This window comes from Lepidochelys olivacea (assembly GCF_965140295.1).
Source record: "Lepidochelys olivacea isolate rLepOli2 genome assembly, chromosome: 8".
NCBI lineage: Eukaryota > Metazoa > Chordata > Testudines > Cheloniidae > Lepidochelys > Lepidochelys olivacea.
In genome coordinates, this window is record NC_140418.1 from 104,964,675 (window position 1) to 104,982,845 (window position 18,171).

An 18,171-nucleotide genomic window follows, 5' to 3' on the forward strand; every position below is an offset into this window, starting at 1 on the left:
TTTTGGGAGCTGAATGATCAGAGTTCAACCAGGGGTGATTTACCACAAGATGCACCAGCAGGGATGTGAACTAGTAGGAACCTTCACCACTTGGGACCGTGTTGTCTGGGGAGAAATATGTGATAACCACGCATAATGTAGTGTATGTCCCCTGGGATTATAACAACTCACAGATTGCTAACACTCATTTAGCACAAAAAGAAAAGGAGGACTTGTGGCACCTTAGAGACTAACAAATTTATTTGAGCATAAGCTTTCGTGAGCTACAGCTCACTTCATCGGATGTAGCTCACGAAAGCTTATGATCCAATAAATGGGTTAGTCTCTAAGGTGCCACAAGTCCTCCTTTTCTTTTTGTGGATACAGACTAACACGGCTGCTACTCTGAAACCTGCCATTTAGCACAGGTGCTACTCAGCCTTGTGTGTTTTGCGCTGAAGGTCACAGGACTGAGCCCTGCAAAAACCCCTGGGTGCTTGGCCAAGGCCAGTTACACTGGTAATCCAAGCAGGCGGCTTCCCTGTTGTCTGAGGCAGAGTGCATCAGGGCCCCCCCTTGCACAGACCATGTCTCCCCTGTGCCCCCTCCCCCTGCAGGCCAGGCCCCGTCTCTCTCTGCACCCTTCCCCCCCCGCACAGACCCTGTGTCCTGCTGTGCCCCCCCTGTGCCCCCTCCCCGCACAGACCCTGTGTCCCCCTCCCCCCCGCAGGTCAGGCCCTGTCTCCCCTTGTGCCCCCCACCGCAGCTCAGGCCCTGTCTCCCCTGTGCTCCCCCCCCGCACAGACCCTGTGTCCCCCTCCCCCCCGCAGGTCAGGCCCTGTCTCCCCTTGTGCCCCCCACCGCAGCTCAGGCCCTCTCTCCCCTGTGTCCCCCCCCACACAGACCCTGTGCCCCCCCCCCCGCACAGACCCTGTGTCCCACTGTGCCCCCCCTGCAGGTCAGGCCCTGTCTCCCCCTGTGCCCCCCCCTGCACAGACCCTGTGTCTCCCCCCCCCCGCAGGTCAGGCCCTGTCTCCCCCTGTGCCCCCCCCTCACAGACCCTGTGCCCCCCCCGCAGGTCAGGCCCTGTCTCCCCCTGTGCCCCCCTCACAGACCCTGTGCCCCCCCCGCAGGTCAGGCCCTGTCTCCCCCTGTGCCCCCCTCACAGACCCTGTGTCCCCCCCCGCAGGTCAGGCCCTCTCTCTCCCTGTCCCCCTCCCGGACACAGCCTGGCTGCCTCCCCCCGCCCTTAGAACGGGGCGGCGCAGTGCATGCTGGGTCCTGTTCGCACCACGGCTCCGGACCAGGCTCTCGCCCATCACCCCTCCCACTCTCCCTCCCGCGCCATCGATGCACGGGCCCTGTTGACAGCTTCACGCCACTCACCTCAGAAATAATTTCTAATTGGCTCTCATACTTGTCAATCACTGTCAGTCTCACTCTCATTGGACAGTCTTTTATTTACTCCCGCCTTCAACTGCTGGCCAATCGGTTTGAGGCGCCCCTAGCAACGCCCCTTCCATTCCCTCCCACTTTCTTCTCCTTCCCTTACTTCCTAGTGGGTCCGGCTGCTGCCGGAGCTTTGTTGCGTTTCATTGTGGACGGCCGAGAGGGCTGTCAATCAAATAATTTTGTCCAACCATCAGGGGGAACTCTTTGATTGGTCCAGCCGGGCCTGTCCATCAAGCATCCAGCGGTGCCGATTGGACGCCGTGGCCGGGGCGTTCATCGATCGGGGCCGCCCCCTGAGTCGGGGTCTGGCTGGCTCGGGCTCGGGCGCGGGCGGGCCCGCAGTGGCGTTGAGGCAAGGGGGGCCGGGCCGACGCGAGGCGCTGGCGGGGTGGAGGCTGGGGGTCGAGGCGTGAGGCGGGGGCGCAGCGGCCCCTCCCCTTGGGCCCTGCTGGTGGGGGGGGCTCGCCCCACATGGCCCCCCCTCGCGTGCGGCGGGGGCCACGGACCCTCCCCGCGGCGCTGAGGGGCCGGGGGTGCCGGCGCGGGACGCGGCGATGAGAGACCTCCCGGCGCGCGGGCCCCGCTGCCGCCCGGGCCTGGCTGCAGGTGAGGGCGGGGAGCTGCCGCTCGTGTCCCTGCTGCTGCTGCCGGGGGAGCCGCGGGGGTGGGGGGTGATCTTGCAGCCGGAGGGAGCAGCTTGTCACGCGGCGTGGGAGCAGGAGGTTGGGGGCGGATTGGGGGGGAGCAGGGGGAAGGGCAGCTCGTCATGGGGGCGGATTGGGGGGGAGCAGGGGGGAGCGCAGCTCGTCATGGGGGCGGATTGGGGGGAGCAGGGGGGAGCGCAGCTCGTCATGGGGGCGGATTGGGGGGGAGCAGGGGGGAGCGCAGCTCGTCATGGGGGCGGATTGGGGGGAGCAGGGGGGAGCGCAGCTCGTCATGGGGGCGGATTGGGGGGAGCAGCTTGCTTGTCATGGGGGCGGATTGGGGGGGAGCAGGGGGGAGCGCAGCTCGTCATGGGGGCGGATTGGGGGGGAGCAGGGGGGAGCGCAGCTCGTCATGGGGGCGGATTGGGGGGAGCAGGGGGGAGCGCAGCTCGTCATGGGGGCGGATTGGGGGGAGCAGGGGGGAGCGCAGCTCGTCATGGGGGCGGATTGGGGGGAGCAGGGGGGAGCGCAGCTCGTCATGGGGGCGGATTGGGGGGGAGCAGGGGGGAGCGCAGCTCGTCATGGGGGCGGATTGGGGGGAGCAGGGGGGAGCGCAGCTCGTCATGGGGGCGGATTGGGGGGAGCAGCTTGCTTGTCATGGGGGCGGATTGGGGGGGAGTAGGGGGGAGCGCAGCTTGTCATGGGGGCGGATTGGACGGGAGCAGCTTGTCATGGGGGCGGATTGGACGGGAGCAGCTTGCTTGTCATGGGGGAGCGCAGCTTGTCTCGGGGGGCGGGTGAGAATCAGTGGGCCCCGGGGAGCAGCTTGTCCTCACGGGTTATTTTGCAGTCTGCTGCCGAAAGCCATAATACTGGGCTTGGTTAACCAGGTGCACGTGGATCTGTTTGCGCCAAGATATTTCGATGAAAGGTGCTATTAAAATCCATAGCATTATAGTAGAAGCTCCTTAAGGAGCTAACTAAGGTAGGAACACAAATCCAGTCATTCTGGTAGGGGGAGGGTTCATCGGAGCCGTCCTTGGTGCAAGTTTCATTGTTAGTATTCTTTTCTGTTGTTCTTTCCCTACAGCTGTAGCTCAGGAAAGCTTATGCTCAAATAAATTGGTTAGTCTCCAAATTTGTGTTAATGACAGACTCGGCCATGCAGGTGTATGTTTATATATTTGTTTTATGGTTTTCAGATAAAAGATGCTTTTTAAATTTAAATGATAATTCTTAGTATATGCCATTCCAGTTAGTGTGGAACTTTTAAGTGCTCAGCTGAATACTGAGTCTTGCCAGTTGAAACAATTGCAGTTGTTGTTTGATGGAATTGTTTTTGTATCTTATCCTGAGTTCTCTGAGACTTTTATTTGTATTTTATGTATGGTAATAGGTTGAAACTTATAACCATTATTTAGGATAATATATGAACTATTCTTTAAAAATGAACTTTACATATCCTCTGAAGTAGTAATCATTTTTCATAATCAGAGATCAGATTTCTAGCATCTCAATCTGCGGATCAGTAAATTTATAATCTGCACATGGATGCACTGGAATTTATAACTTTAGAAAAGTGTTTTATGGGAAGGTCTGACATACCAGTGAATGTTCCATAGACATTTCTACTAAGCCTTTTTGGCTTGAAAATGTGTGTATTGTTGTATAATCTGCTAAATCAATAGAAGGTGTGTGACTGCTGTCTGGCCCTTACTGCCTGGCCACAGACATCTGCTGTATAATTCCACCTGCACTAGTTCTGGCTTCATGTAAACAGCTGCATATAAAACACGTTTAGTTTGTACTGCCGATCTTTGTGGCATTGTCCAACACTTGATGGAAAGTGTATGCTGTCTTTTTAAATTCATTGTGCTAAGCCATTCTTGTGCCAGTGGATCACCTGTTTCTACTCTGAAGGGTTGAGGGATGGGATGGGGGAGAAATGAGGATCCCTATTTCTTGCTTCAGTGTATAATATAGGGAGGCACATGGAAAAAATGAAATTAACCAACATTGAAAGTATGCAGTGCCTGTAACTTAAAACATTATCCTTTATAATAATGATGAAAAGGTTTTACTATTACAAGATCCACTGCATTGAAACATGTATGTTTATAATTGTGGCTTTTTATGCAACTGATTATTACAGGTCACTGTTTTGCAATGAATGCAAAAATGACACGCTTTTGGGGGGAAAACCAGTAATATTTGTGTAGAGCTCTGAAAATGTAAATTATGTAAGCTAACCTCTGCTCTGGCCTTCATTCTCTCTCCAGATTTTAATATATTATAAAAAAGGAACTAACCAAACTGCATATGTAGCAATAAGTATATCTCATGATTGGTCACTTGTATCCCTCCCACTATCCCCATCTGTTGTCTAGCCTCCCTGTGTTATGTCTGATTTAGATTGTAAGCTTCTTGTCACAGGGACCTGTGACTTTTTTATTGCATACCTACCATGCTAAATAAACAATGTTCTTTATTGTTGTTATAGTTGTTGTAAATAGTTGATATGCAGAATTTCTGTGATTTCTGTAGCCACAAGCTAAATAACTAAACTGCCTGTGCTTTTCAAGGCGTGCTTTTGAAGGCATGCTTTATGTGTTTCAGCTATGTGAGTTTATAAATGACATATAAAAGCCAAGTCTGCATTAGGAGTGAAATCAGGAAGGCCAAATCACACTTGGAGTTGCAGCTAGCAAGAGACGTTAAGAGTAACAAGAAGGGTTTCTTCAGGTATGTTAGCAACAAGAAGAAAGTCAAGGAAAGTGTGGGCCCCTTACTGAATGAGGGAGGCAACCTAGTGACAGAGGATGTGGAAAAAGCTAATGTGCTCAATGCTTTTTTTTTGCCTCTGTCTTCACAAACAAGGTCAGCTCCTAGACTACTGCACTGTGGAGCACAGCATGGGGAGGAGGTGACCAGCTCTCTGTGGAGAAAGAAGTGGTTCGGGACTATTTAGAAAATCTGGAAGAGCACAAGTCAATGGGGCCGGATGCGCTGCATCCGAGAGTGCTAAAGGAGTTGGCGGATATGATTACAGAGCCATTGGCCATTATCTTTGAAAACTCATGGTGATTGGGGGAGATCCGGACAACTGGAAAAAGGCTAATGTAGTGCCCATCTTTAAAAAAGGGAAGGAGGAGGATCCGGGGAACTACAGGCCAGTCAGCCTCACCTCAGTCCCTGGAAAAATCATGGAACAGGTCCTCAAGGAATCAATTCTGAAGCACTTAGAGGAGAAGAAAGTGATCAGGAACAGTCAGCATGGATTCACAAAGGGCAAGTCATGCCTGAGTAATCTAATTGCCTTCTATGATGAAATAACTGGCTCTGTGGATGAGGGGAAAGCAGTGGACGTGTTATTCCTTGACTTTAGCAAAGATTTTGACACGGTCTTCCGTAGTATTCTTGCCAGCAAGTTAAAGTATGGGCTGGATGAATGGACTATAAGGTGGATAGAAAGCTGGCTAGATGGTCGGGCTCAACGGGTAGTGATCAATGGCTCCATGTCTAGTTCGCAGCCGGTATCAAGTGGAGTGCCCCAAGGGTTGGTCCTGGGGCCAGTTTTGTTCAATATCTTCATTAATGATCTGGAGGATCAGCAAGTTTGCAGATGACTCTAAACTGGGAGGAGAGGTAGATACGCTGGAGGGTAGGGATAGGATACAGAGAGCCTTAGACAATTTACAAAAAGAAAAGGAGTACTTGTGGCACCTTAGAGGATTGGGCCAAAAGAAATCTGATGAGGTTCAACAAGGACAAGTGCAGAGTCCTGCACTTAGGACGGAAGAATCCAATGCACTGCTCAGACTAGGGACCGAATGGCTCGGCAGCAGTTCTGCAGAAAAGGACCTAGGGGTTACAGTGGACGAGAAGCTGGATATGAGTCAACAGTGTGCCCTTGTTACCAAAAAGGCCAATGGCATTTTGGTATGTGTAAGTAGGGGCATTGCCAGCAGATTGAGGGACGTGATTGTTCCCCTCTATTCGACATTGGTGAGGCCTCATCTGCAGTACTGTGTCCACTTTTGGGCCCCACACTACAAGAAGGATGTGGAAAAATTGGAAAGAGTCCAGCGGAGGGCAACAAAAATGATTAGGAGACTGGAACACATGAGTTATGAGGAGAGGCTGAGGGAGCTGGGATTGTTTAGTCTGCGGAAGAGAAGAATGAGGGGGGATTTGATAGCTGCTTTCAACTACCTGAGAGGTAGTTCCAGAGAGGATGGTTCTAGACTATTCTCAGTGGTGGAAGAGGACAGGACAAGGAGTAATGGTCTCAAGTTGCAGTGGGGGAGGTTTAAGTTGGATATTAGGAAAAACTTTTTCACTAGGAGGGTGGTGAAACACTGGAATGCGTTACCTAGGGAGGTGGTGGAATCTCCTTCCTTAGAAGTTTTTAAGGTCAGGCTTGACAAAGCCCTGGCTGGGATGATTTAGTTGGGGAGTGGTCCTGCTTTGAGCAGGGGGTTGGACAAGATGACCTCCTGAGGTCCCTTCCAACCCTGATATTCTATGATTATTGTGACATTAAGTAAAATCATCTGTTTCAGCCAGCTTCTTATTTTCTTTGTGGCTGAAATGTTAGGAGAGATTTTAATCTTATGTTTCTGTTCTGTACATTGAAAAATAAAAGTTAAAATGATTATCCCTCATGAATGGGAATAACCTAAAAGACCTTGTGTTTCTGCCCTTTTTACACTCTGGGATACATACCAGTACATCTCTTCATTTTATCTTTCCCAGCATTTATTTATCTTTTGTTCCTGCCTTTGTTGTGCTGGATTCTTTAATGCCTTATGGCTCATTTGCATTGGCTGATGCGAAGGGGCTGCAAAGTATCTGAAAGCTGCTTCCTATTTTCTGAGAATACTCCAAATGCAGAGGGGGATAGCCCCTAGTGAAGGGGTGGGAAGGGATATGGCCAGTGCATTCCTAGGCCTTGACTATTAGGGGTCTTGGCCTCCAGGGCATTATTTAGAGCTACCCTAACCTGTGCTGTGCCTAAGGAAGCCCCAGCAACTCCAGAATCCAGGAGGCAAAAGCAACTTCCTCTCAGTACTGCTCTGAGCTCTGCACTATCTATGCTGCTTTGTGTAGGGAGGGACAAACGGGTCATTATGCCTTCTAGACAGCTCACCTTTCCTGCCTCTCAAAAGGGATATGTACCTTGCCTGAAATGGATTATTTAAATACAGCAACCATGTGTTGTAACCAAGCTAAAGCAAATCATATACCTGTCTTTAGTCTGTTTAGCATAAGGTCTTGTGTATGCTACAAAGTGGAACTGTTACAACCAGGTTAGGGGACTGCAGGTGGTTACCAGGTCCCTTAATGGGGTTACCTTTAAATTAAATGGACCTTAGAAGTTATTGGCAGGAACACTAAGGACAAAGCATTTAGTATTTCAGGGTTGTGGTTGTATTTACATTTCCTGAATGAGTGTTAGATGCTTAAAAATGTTTGTGACCATTGTACTTGGGCTTGAATGCCAGGTTCTGTGTAAGGGGTTAAGGACCAGTCAGTCCCGTTTACTGAATTCAGACTTGGCTGGATTCACAAATTAGGTGAGAGGTTTGTTTCAGTTCAGCCTCTTTTGGAGGTGTATTGGCATCACAAACTACCACGCAGTTTAGCCAACTGACAGTCTCTGGAGCAGGGGTAATGCAGGTCACTTCTGAGGAACTTGTGGTCTTTTTGTGGAAAGCATACATTATAATAGCATTGGCTAGAGTCAGAAAGTGGCTCTTTCAGGAACAACGAAGATCAGAGAAATATAATATGAATGTAAAATTAAAAATCCAGGATTTAGCATTTTTTCAAAGCTCAATATCCTGAGTTCCTCAGGGCCGAATGTCTGATGTCCTATAGAGCTAATGGTGGCACTTGTGTATATTTGCACTTTAGTGGTTTTACAGTGTTTTGAAAATAGAACTAATTCTCACAGCCCCCTGTGAAGGAGTAAGGTAGATATTATCATCATTTTACTGAGTTGCGGGTGGGGGAAAAGAGACAGCAGTTAAGTTACTTCCTTGCATGGCCACTGACTGGATGTGCCATTTCAGCATTAGTACGCTTGAACTCCCAGCTTCTAGTTTCATGCTGAATCCACTACAGTATACAAGCTTCTGTAGCTGTACAGTCAGGGGCAGCCTATGGAAATTCAGTGACACTGGAGCAACATTCTCAGTTCTTGATGTTAAGTCTACCATATTTCCAGGTTTGACATGCAATTAATTATGCTTTACTAAGAGATGTGGACCACTAATATTGTGGACCAATGTTTGGGCTGCGTGTGGTGATGCATAGGGAAGAAGTCACTGCTAAATCTTTGCAAAGGTAGTTGTGTCTGTGTTCCCATAGCTAAGGACTCTGCTGCAAAACAAGAAGTGGATGGGAATGACGTGCATCCCCATGTCATCTATGGAGGCAGCTGAGGTGATGAGAGAGGAAATATCCTTGGGCTGTCTGATCTAGGAAATTTATATTGTATTAGAACGCATTAACTAACATGATGTATAACATTCAGTGTAGACTAGTGCTCTTGGGTTAAATGTGACAGCTCTTGTCTACATTATGAAAAGGAGGACTTGTGGCACCTTAGAGACTAACCAATTTATTTGAGCATGAGCTTTCGTGAGCTACAGCTCACTTCATCGGATGCATACCGTGGAAACTGCAGCAGACTTTATATATACACAGAGAATATGAAACAATACCTCCTCCCACCCCACTGTCCTGCTGGTAATAGCTTATCTAAAGTGATCATCAGGTGGGCCATTTCCAGCACAAATCCAGGTTTTCTCACCCTCCACCCCCCCACAAATTCACTGTCCTGCTGATCACTTTAGATAAGCTATTACAGATAAGATAAGCTTATCTAAAGTGATCAGCGAATACAGACTAACACGGCTGTTACTCTGAAACCTGTCTACATTATGTATTTTAAGTCATGTCAGCCAGCCCAGTGTAACTTCCTAGTGTAGAAAAGTTCCACAGAGCCCAGTCTATTTCCCATTACAGATTCCCATTGACTTCAGTGGGAGTTGGGTAAGGCCTCAGTGCTGTACGAACTTTGCCTGATTTCTCCCTGCCCCTGGTGAGATGGCCAATATTATTTTCATTTTACATACTGGGAAAATCAGACATAGAGAATGACTGTCACACAGGGAGTCATTGGGAACAGAATTCTGGAGTTCCAGGTTCTGAGCTCTTTTGGTCTCTCATGCTTTACCTCCTTCCGCTTCTCATAGATTTAGGGAACCAAGATCCTCAAAATGCACTTCTTTTGACTTAGTTGATGTGTGAATTTTGACCCCCTGTACAGAGATTGCTTTTTTCCCTTATAGATAACATTGCTAAGTGACCCTTGGCTACCTGCTTCTTGTACGTTCTGATAGCACTGTGGATTGAAGTTGGATCAGGAACACGGTTTTAGAATTGGGAGCTTGAATGATTAACATTTGGCAGATGTCTTGTGTCAAAGCTTGGGCATCTCATTCTTTGGAAAACATTTTAAAATTAATAACAGGCACCTACCAGATCTTCTCCTTTCCAGGCTAGATGCCGAGCGACAAGTCCTGTATGTGTGTAATATATAGACATGTAGTTAATGGTTGCTGCTGTGTAGTTAGAGAGAGCAGTCAATTTTCTAGTAGAAATTGTGTCTTTTTAAGATTGACGTGTGTAAATGTGCACATGCTTAAACTTGCCTGAATCTTGTAGTGGAGACAGGCCTGAACTCGTTTATTTGGGAGAGACTTTGTTTTGTGTCTTGAGGCATTAAAGGGACACTGTCAAGGTGGGAGGCCTGAAACTTGACCTATTTTATCTCTTTGAAAAGAAATAAAATGCAAAGCACTGGGTTATTTAGTCTTTTGAGCTGCCTTGCAAGTGCCCTGGGAGGTAACTCGATGTGACATAATGGGCTTTTCTGTCGATATTTTTGAAACAAAAGCTTATGTCTGTAAACTCAGACCTCAAGTGAAATAAATACAAACAAATTCTACAATCTTTTGTAAGCAACCCTACAGTAATAAATTGGTGAATTCATGCAGTGGAGGCAAATGTTGTAGTAATTTAAAAAAAATTCAATTCAGGCTTCCAAAAGACTTTGAACTGATACATAATTTTAAAAAAATAATTTAAGATACCTAGACAGTGTCTTTTTTAGCAAATTGATAGATGGTTGGGCAAGGCAAGGAAGCATTCTGGAAGACAGATATTGTAGATATTTCCATACCTAAAGACACTGACTTGGGGTTGGGTATTTCTACCCTCACCAAATGTATAAGAATACCAAAGACAGGAGTTTGAAAGCCAGCAGTTAAGCAGAAAACACTTATAGCATGTTCAGTGTTTTAATAGGCTATTGAGCACAGTTGAACAGTTTTCCAGGCTGAACGTTAATATTAAAAATGCTCTGGTTTTGCAACGGGATTGTTTTGGATTCTGTTTAGTGCACTTTAATTTACTACTTGCTATGGTTAATTAAAGTACGTCAGACTTACTAGACAGTTAGTTAAACCCTGGATGATTTAATTGAGAATGTGATCATTAGTATAATTGGCCAAAATGACACTAGGCCTGTTTGGAATGCTTCCTGCTTAAATTTTTCCTCTTTCTAATGCTGCATCTACAAACCTAGTGAGAAAATGAAACTAATACAATTCCTACCCTAGCAATTTCCATGGATATTTTTTACACTGAGTAACTGTCTGGAAATTAGACTAGCTTTAGCTGGCCAAGATGAAGGAATGGGTTACTTGAGAATCCAGATGGTAAAACCTTTGAGGTTTTAATTTTTCAGTGTGGGACTTATATAGACCTTCTCTAACTAAGTTCATCATGTGATTTCAAGTAATAAAGGATGGGGCATGTGTAGTTCTTTTTTAAAAAGAACAAACTAATAGGGAAAGCATAGTGAGAGACTGATTTTTTTTTTCTTTTACCTCTGGTTGGATTTTGTTCACAGAATTTTCAGGTTTTTTTTTTTTGTACCCAGTTGCTTGTGGGTTTTTTCCTGTTTCTCTCCTGCTTGATCAAACATCACATCTGTTGTGCTTGATGCTTGCTAGCATAGGGGACAACCGTACTCTCCTGTATCTTTTTTATTTTTACACACACACAGTTTCACCTATGAACTTAACAAACCATGTTCCTGAGCCTACGAGGAACTCCAGTGGATGGACCCCTGTGCCCAAGTGGTGCCTGACTGAAGTCTGAAGAGCTCTGTGGGTATGTCTGTGCTGCAATTAGACGCCCCATGCGAGTTGATTTGGGCTAAGGGCCTGTTTAATTGGTGTAGACATTTGGGCTTGGACTGCAGCTCAGGCTCTAGGACCCTGCAAGGGCCCCAGAGCTTGAGCTCAACATCTACACCACAATTGCATCTTAGTTCAAGCCCTGTGAGCCCCTGTCAGCTGGAATGGGCCAGACGCAGGTGTCTAATTGCAGTGTAGACATAACTTGTGCAAATTCAGGGGCTTACTTCATGTGAAATCCACTGAAGGAGCGGGGCTTTGGTTGTAAGCCCTTTGGGGTAGGAACTGTGACAATCCTCTGTTGAGAAAGCACCTACCACGTTATGGGTGGGACTGCAGCATAAATAAGTCATACCACAACTTTGTGCCTTCCTCTAGTGCTATTTTATCTAGTCCTTCTCTAAAGATGGACTCTGTCTGAATAGGAAATATAAATGAGTTGCTGTTGCATTTCCTCTGCACCTTGTTCGCTGTTCTTGAGCACCTTCCTCTTCATCTACTTTCCTAGTGCTTCTTTAAATCAACAAAATGTTTGTTCAGATCTCAGTTGGAGCACTAAGAGTTATTATTATTTATTTTTAACCTATCTCAGAAATTGTGTCGGGGCATCATCCTTATTATGGCTCGGGGGGGATGGTTTTCAGAGGTGTCGGTGCTGTTCTTTATCAGTTGCAGTGATGCCAGGCGTCATGCCCGTGCTGCTGCTTCTGTAGCACTTCCAGACCCTAATAGCTCTCAGAGCAAGAATATGAGGTTAAAAATTGAGCGTTGATCTCCTGCATATCAGTGGGCCACCACAGCATGATAGTCAATGAGCACAGAACCCAAGTGTGGTCAGCTTGCATATGCTGTGGGAATTTGCATGGTAAATTCAGCTTAGGAAAGTGTTTATAGAGTTCTATAGGAACACCACCATATCCTGCATTGTGGAGATAAAGCAATCCCTAGCCAATGTTGTTAATACTTTCTCCCTGATTTTCAAGGACTTAGTCAAATACGTGGTAGGTACCTGAGCAATGCAACATATTTTTTTTATTCTGTAACTGCTTCTTTCCTTTTTCTTGAGAGTGTAACCTGAATGTTGTTTGGCATTGCAAAATAAAGTTCACTATTGAACAGAAAAGGGGTTACCATCTGTTTTGTTGGCATTTTGGCACTGAAGTAACATCTATGAACTAAGACATGCATTGCATACAAAACATGCTTATAAACAATATTGCTGTGTGTCCAAGGGACAGCTGGTGAGCCTCTGTTTTTTTGAAATGCTCTTTAAAACTCAATAGACTATTTTTAAATTGTCATTTGTAACTGTTTCAGGTTTAGGGCTCCTACATCTGTGTAAATAAAAGTACAACTGCCTCATCTGTTCCTTGTCTCATTAGTGACTTCACTTGTCCACTTTTCAATATAGATCACTGTTTTTTCTGCTTCAGGCTCCCCTCTTTTTTCCTTCTCTTTACCCTTAAAAATCTATTCACTCTGTGATGAACTCAGATTCTCCAAGGACACACTGAATTGCTGTAAATAAGCAGTTAAATATGAAAAGATGAACAGCCTAGTGAGCCTAAAGGTTTAAACAAAAAAGTAGGCCATCTGTCAAGTTTGCCAGTGCAAGTTTGGTTTGATAGGCTCCAGAGTCATCCTGATTACTTCATTGTCCTCTTAAAAAAAAAAAAAAAAATCCGTTACTGGTGTTTTTTCCTTTTCTACTTGGCAAACATACAGTAGTGTATTTTCTGTATTTTGAATTGAATGTAAATTAATGTAGCTTTAAATAAAGGAAAAAAGAACCCCAAAACCACTCTGGAACTTTACCTTGAGTGGGAACATCATTGATGTTATAATAGACTTGGGGCTAAATCTTCAACTGTCATTGCTCTGTTGACTTCAGTGGAACTGTGGGCAGGTCTACACTATGGCAGGGATCGAAGCTCTGAGATCGATCCACCAGCAGTCGATTCAGCAGGTCTAGTAAAGACCCGCCAAATCGACTGCAGATCACTCTCCAGTCGACCCGTGTACTCTACCCCCAATGAGAAGAGTAAGGTAAGTTGATGGGAGATTTTCTCCTGTCGACCCCCTGCGGTGTAGTCCCCGTGGTAACTCGACCTAAGGCATGTCGACTCCAGCTATGTTATTCACATAGCTGGAGTTGTGTAGTGTAGGTCGACTTATCGCGGTAGTGTAGACATAACCTGTGTAAGTTATCACAGGCTGAGGGATTCAGAGTGGTAGCTGTGTTAGTCTATATCAGCAAAAAGAACAAGGAGTACTTGTGGCACCTTAGAGACTAACAACTTTATTTGGGCATAAGCTTTCGTGGGCTAAAACTCACTCCATCAGATGCATGGAGTGGAAAATAAAGTAGGAAGATACAGAGAGAGAGAGAACATGAAAAGATGGGGGTTGCCTTACCAACTTTAATGAGACAAATCAATTAAAGTGTGCTGTCCTCAGCAGGAGGAAAAATCACTTTTTTAGTGGTAATCAGGGTGGCCCATTTCAAACAGTTGACAAGAAGGTGTGAGTAACAGTAGGAGGAAGAATTAGCATGGGGAAATAGATTTTAGTTTGTGTAATGACCCATCCATGTAAAGTACACAATTTACAAACTAAATTACACAAACTAAAAACTGTTTCCCCATGCTGATTTCCCCCCCTGCTGTTACTCACCTTCTTGTCAACTGTTTGAAATGGGCCACCCTGATTACCACTACAAAAGTGATTTTTCCTCCTGCTGAGGATAGCACACTTTAATTGATTTGTCTCATTAGAGTTGGTAAGGCAACCCCCATCTTTTCATGTTCTCTGTGTGTGTGTGTGATATATATCTTCCTGCTGTATTTTCTACTCCATGAATCTGATGAAGTGGGTTTTAGCCCATGAAAGCTTATGCCCAAATAAATTTGTTAGTCTCTAAGATTCCACAAGTACTCCTCATTCTTTTTACAGGTTAAGGGTGTTGGCTCTGAAGTTGTAGTGTATGGAAACCTGAATAAAGGATGTAGGTGCTGCTACTGACAGCTAATGAAGATCGTCCTTTATTTGATTTTAACGTTGTGCTGTGTCATAAGTATAAAGGGAAAGGTAACCACCTTTAAATCCCTCCTGGCCAGAGGAAAAACCCTTTCACCTGTAAAGGGTTAAGAAGCTAAGATAACCTCTCTGGCACTTGACCAAAATGACCAATGAGGAGACAAGATATTTTAAAAGCTGGAGGGGGGGGAACAAAGTGTTCTCTCTGACTGTGTGATGCCTTTGCCTGGACCAGAGCAGGAATGCAGGTCAGAACTCCTGTAAAAAGTCGGTAAGCAATCTAGTTAGATTCTGTTTTGTTTAAAGAAAAGGAGGACTTGTGGCACCTTAGAGACTAACCAATTTATTTGAGCATAAGCTTTTGAAAGCTACAGCTCCGATGAAGTGAGCTGTAGCTTACGAAAGCTTATGCTCAAATAAATTGGTTAGTCTCTAAGGTGCCACAAGTCCTCCTTTTCTTTTTGCGAATACAGAGTAACACGGCTGCAACTCTAAAACCTGTTTTGTTTAAATGGCTGATAAAATAAGTTGTGCTGAATGGAATGTATATTCCTGTTTTTGTGTCTTTTTGTAACTTAAGGTTTTGCCTAGAAGGATTCTCTGTGTTTTGAATCTGATTACCCTGTAAGGTATTTACTATCCTGATTTTACAGAGGTGATTCTTTTACTTTTTCTTTAATTAAAATTCTTCTTTTAAGAACCTGATTGCTTTTCATTGTTCTTAAGATCCAAGAGTTTGGGTGTGTGTTCACCTATGCAAATTGGTGAGGATTTTTATCAAGCCTTCCCCAGGAAAGGGGGTGTAGTGCTTGGGGGGATATTGGGGGAGGGGGGGCGACGTTTCCAAGTGGGCACTTCCCCTGTTCTTTGTGTAACACTTCGGTGGTGGCAGCGTTTAACCTAAGCTGGTAAGAATAGGCTTAGGGGGTCTTTCATGCAGGTCCCCACATCTGTACCCTAGAGTTCAGAGTGGGGAAGGAACCTTGACATGCTGTTTTTGGTCCAGGGATCCTCAGTCAAGTCTTAGCGCAGAGTGGTTTTCTTGTGATGGCAGCAGAATTATGGGAAGTGTTCATTAACTGTTACTCTAGTATGGTGAAGCATAAAACGTTATTTTTCTCGCCGGGTTCCTAAAACTAGTCTAGTAACTCTTCATTTAAAGTTGTCCTGGTTAACGCTGTTTCGTTGCTGATCAATTAGAGATCATGCTCATTTAAAGTTGTGCAATGCTGCCTTATAATGTTGTTTGGCAGCCATCTGCTTTGTCACTGCTTGCAGAAAGAGCAGCCTGTTGGCGCTAGCTGGTGGGGGCTTGGAACCTGGGTGGACCGTCGGCCCCCACATCAGCTTCCCGCTCCCCTAAGTTCCCTGTGCGGCAGCTGCCCAGCAGGCTATCAGTTGCTGGCAGTTCAGCTCCCCCATGGCCATGTGCTGCTCCTGCCCTCTGCTTTGGAGCTGCTGGTGGGAGCCTCCTGCTTGCTCTCCTGCTGGTAATAGCCCATCCAAAGTGATAACTCTCTTCACAGTGTGTATGTGGGCCATTTCCTGCACAAATCCCACCTTGATTATCACGAAAGCTCATGCTCAAATAAATTGGTTAGTCTCTGAGGTGCTACAAGTAAGTACTCCTTTTCTTTTTGCGAATACAGACTAACACGGCTGCTACTCTGAAAACTGTGAAGAGAGTTATCACTTTGGATGGGCTATTACCAGCAGGAGAGTGAGTTTGTGTGTGGGGGGGGTGGAGGTTGAGAAAACCTGGATTTGTGCTGGAAATGGCCCAACTTGATGATTACTTTAGATAAGCTATTACCAGCAGGACAGTGGGGTGGGAGGGGGGTATTGTTTCATGGTCTCTGTGTGTATATAATGTCTTCTGCAGTTTCCACGGTATGCATCCGATGAAGTGAGCTGTAGCTCACGAAAGCTCATGCTCAAATAAATTGGTTAGTCTCTAAGGTGCCACAAGTCCTCCTTTTCTATTAACAGTGTGTTAACCCTTGAGGGCTCAGTTGAGTGCTAGTTCATCATTTAGCACTAAGGCATTATCCGGGAAATATCCCACCCTCTGACTCCACCATCTTAACCAAGCTTCACAATCGTCATTGCTGTGTACTGTATTAAATTGTGAAAAAAGGTATACTGTACATATATAGTGTGTGTATATATATGTATACTGTGTGTGTGTGTGTGTGTGTGTGTGTGTGTGTATGTATGTGTGTATGTATATGTATATATATATATATATATATATGTATATATGTATATATATATATATAAACTTTTTGTCTGGTGAAAAAAATTGTCCTTGGAACCTAAACCCCCTCCCCATTTACATTAATTCTTACGGGGAAATTGGATTCGCTTAACATCGTTCCGCTTAAAGTCAAATTTTTCAGGAACATAACTACAACATTAAGCGAGGAGTTACTGCAATATTAAAAAAATCTTAGTGAAATAGAGAATGTATTTTATTTGACTAATTAAAAAAAAAAACCTTGTGTAGGAATAGAAGGATTTTTCTAACTGTGTTTGGGGCCCAATACTTTCAGTATGTGTCTCTTCAATCTTATAGCCAGAAATATAAGGTATTTCTGGAATCTAAAGACAGAAAAGGCCATTTTAGGCGGTCCAGTCCATCTCTGTTGTTCCCTTTTGTATGCTTACTAGGATTCTGATTATTTTTCCTAATGAGAGTTAAATTTGTCAGGCTAAAGAGGTGTGACTGAAGAGTTGGACTCTTTTTGGGTATGTCCCTGATAGTAGTAGCTAATGAAGTGTTTTTCTTCTTGTTTTCTAGCATCCCACCAAAGCAGAAGAAAAACTACTTAAGCACCTAAGATGTGAGAAGATCCTTCCTTTTTCAAAAGGAACCATTTATTTTCCATAATGGATCGAAGTAAGCGGAATTCAATAGCAGGATTTCCACCACGCTTGGAGCGCATTGAAGACTTTGATGGGGGTGGCGGAGGTGATGGGACTGTGTCCCAGGTGGGGAGAGTTTGGACCTCTTCGTACAGAGCCCTGATAAGTGCCTTTTCCAGACTTACACGTCTTGATGACTTCACCTGTGAGAAAATAGGCTCCGGTTTCTTCTCTGAGGTGTTCAAGGTGGGTGGCTAACCTTAGTGATTCTCCTCTTTCAAGTCGATGATGGAGTATTTTGTACAGAGGCTGTTTTCTCGTTTCTGAATGGGGGCCTCTCCTGATCTGTTAATCATCTGAAGTTTTTGTATGTGCTTTGCCTAGGGGTGGGTAAGTGGTGGGGATCTTGGCAAGTAGCATAACGTTTTCCCCAACCACTTACAATATGGTGTGTCATTTATTTTAGGAAAGTTGCAGAGGAGGATGTGGGAAATGGTGGAAAATTTTTGGATTGGCTTTTTGTTTCTTATCTATGTTTTAGTCAATGCATGCACACATTAAATATTTATCTCTTATATGCTGGGGAACCTGTGGTCTGGATGTTTTCCATTTGGCTTTCTAATTGGGCCTGCAGAACTGCATTTGTTTCTTTAGTACAGGTTGCTGATCTTCTTTGCTTCCTAACAGAAGAAGTAGACATGTTGTGATGTTGGCACATAATTGTGGAATTTGAAACAACATGCTGTAGTTTATTGCACAATGCCTTTGTACCCTCCTCCTCTTTTCTGTTTCCATCTCTTCATTCCCTGCTTTCTTTTTCTTATTCAGTTTTTCAATAAAAAGAATCTCTTATTCTTTGAGCAGATCTGCGGTTGTGGCAGTCACCTGCTTCTTCTCAGTGTTTACAGCATCTACTGACTTTC

At 45.3% G+C, this 18,171-nt stretch overlaps 1 protein-coding gene across 1 annotated transcript in view; it reads left to right on the forward strand.

The window, feature by feature from the left end:
• The first annotated feature begins 1,829 nt into the window (after positions 1-1,829).
• The window catches only part of TESK2 (testis associated actin remodelling kinase 2), a 123,454-nt gene continuing 107,112 nt past the window's right edge, over positions 1,830-18,171 (forward strand). The window contains exons 1-2 of the mRNA XM_084637626.1: positions 1,830-2,037; positions 17,184-17,494. Coding sequence (XP_084493752.1) covers positions 17,273-17,494 — 222 coding nt within the window. The 5' untranslated portion in view covers positions 1,830-2,037; positions 17,184-17,272. The remainder of the gene's footprint in view (positions 2,038-17,183; positions 17,495-18,171) is intronic.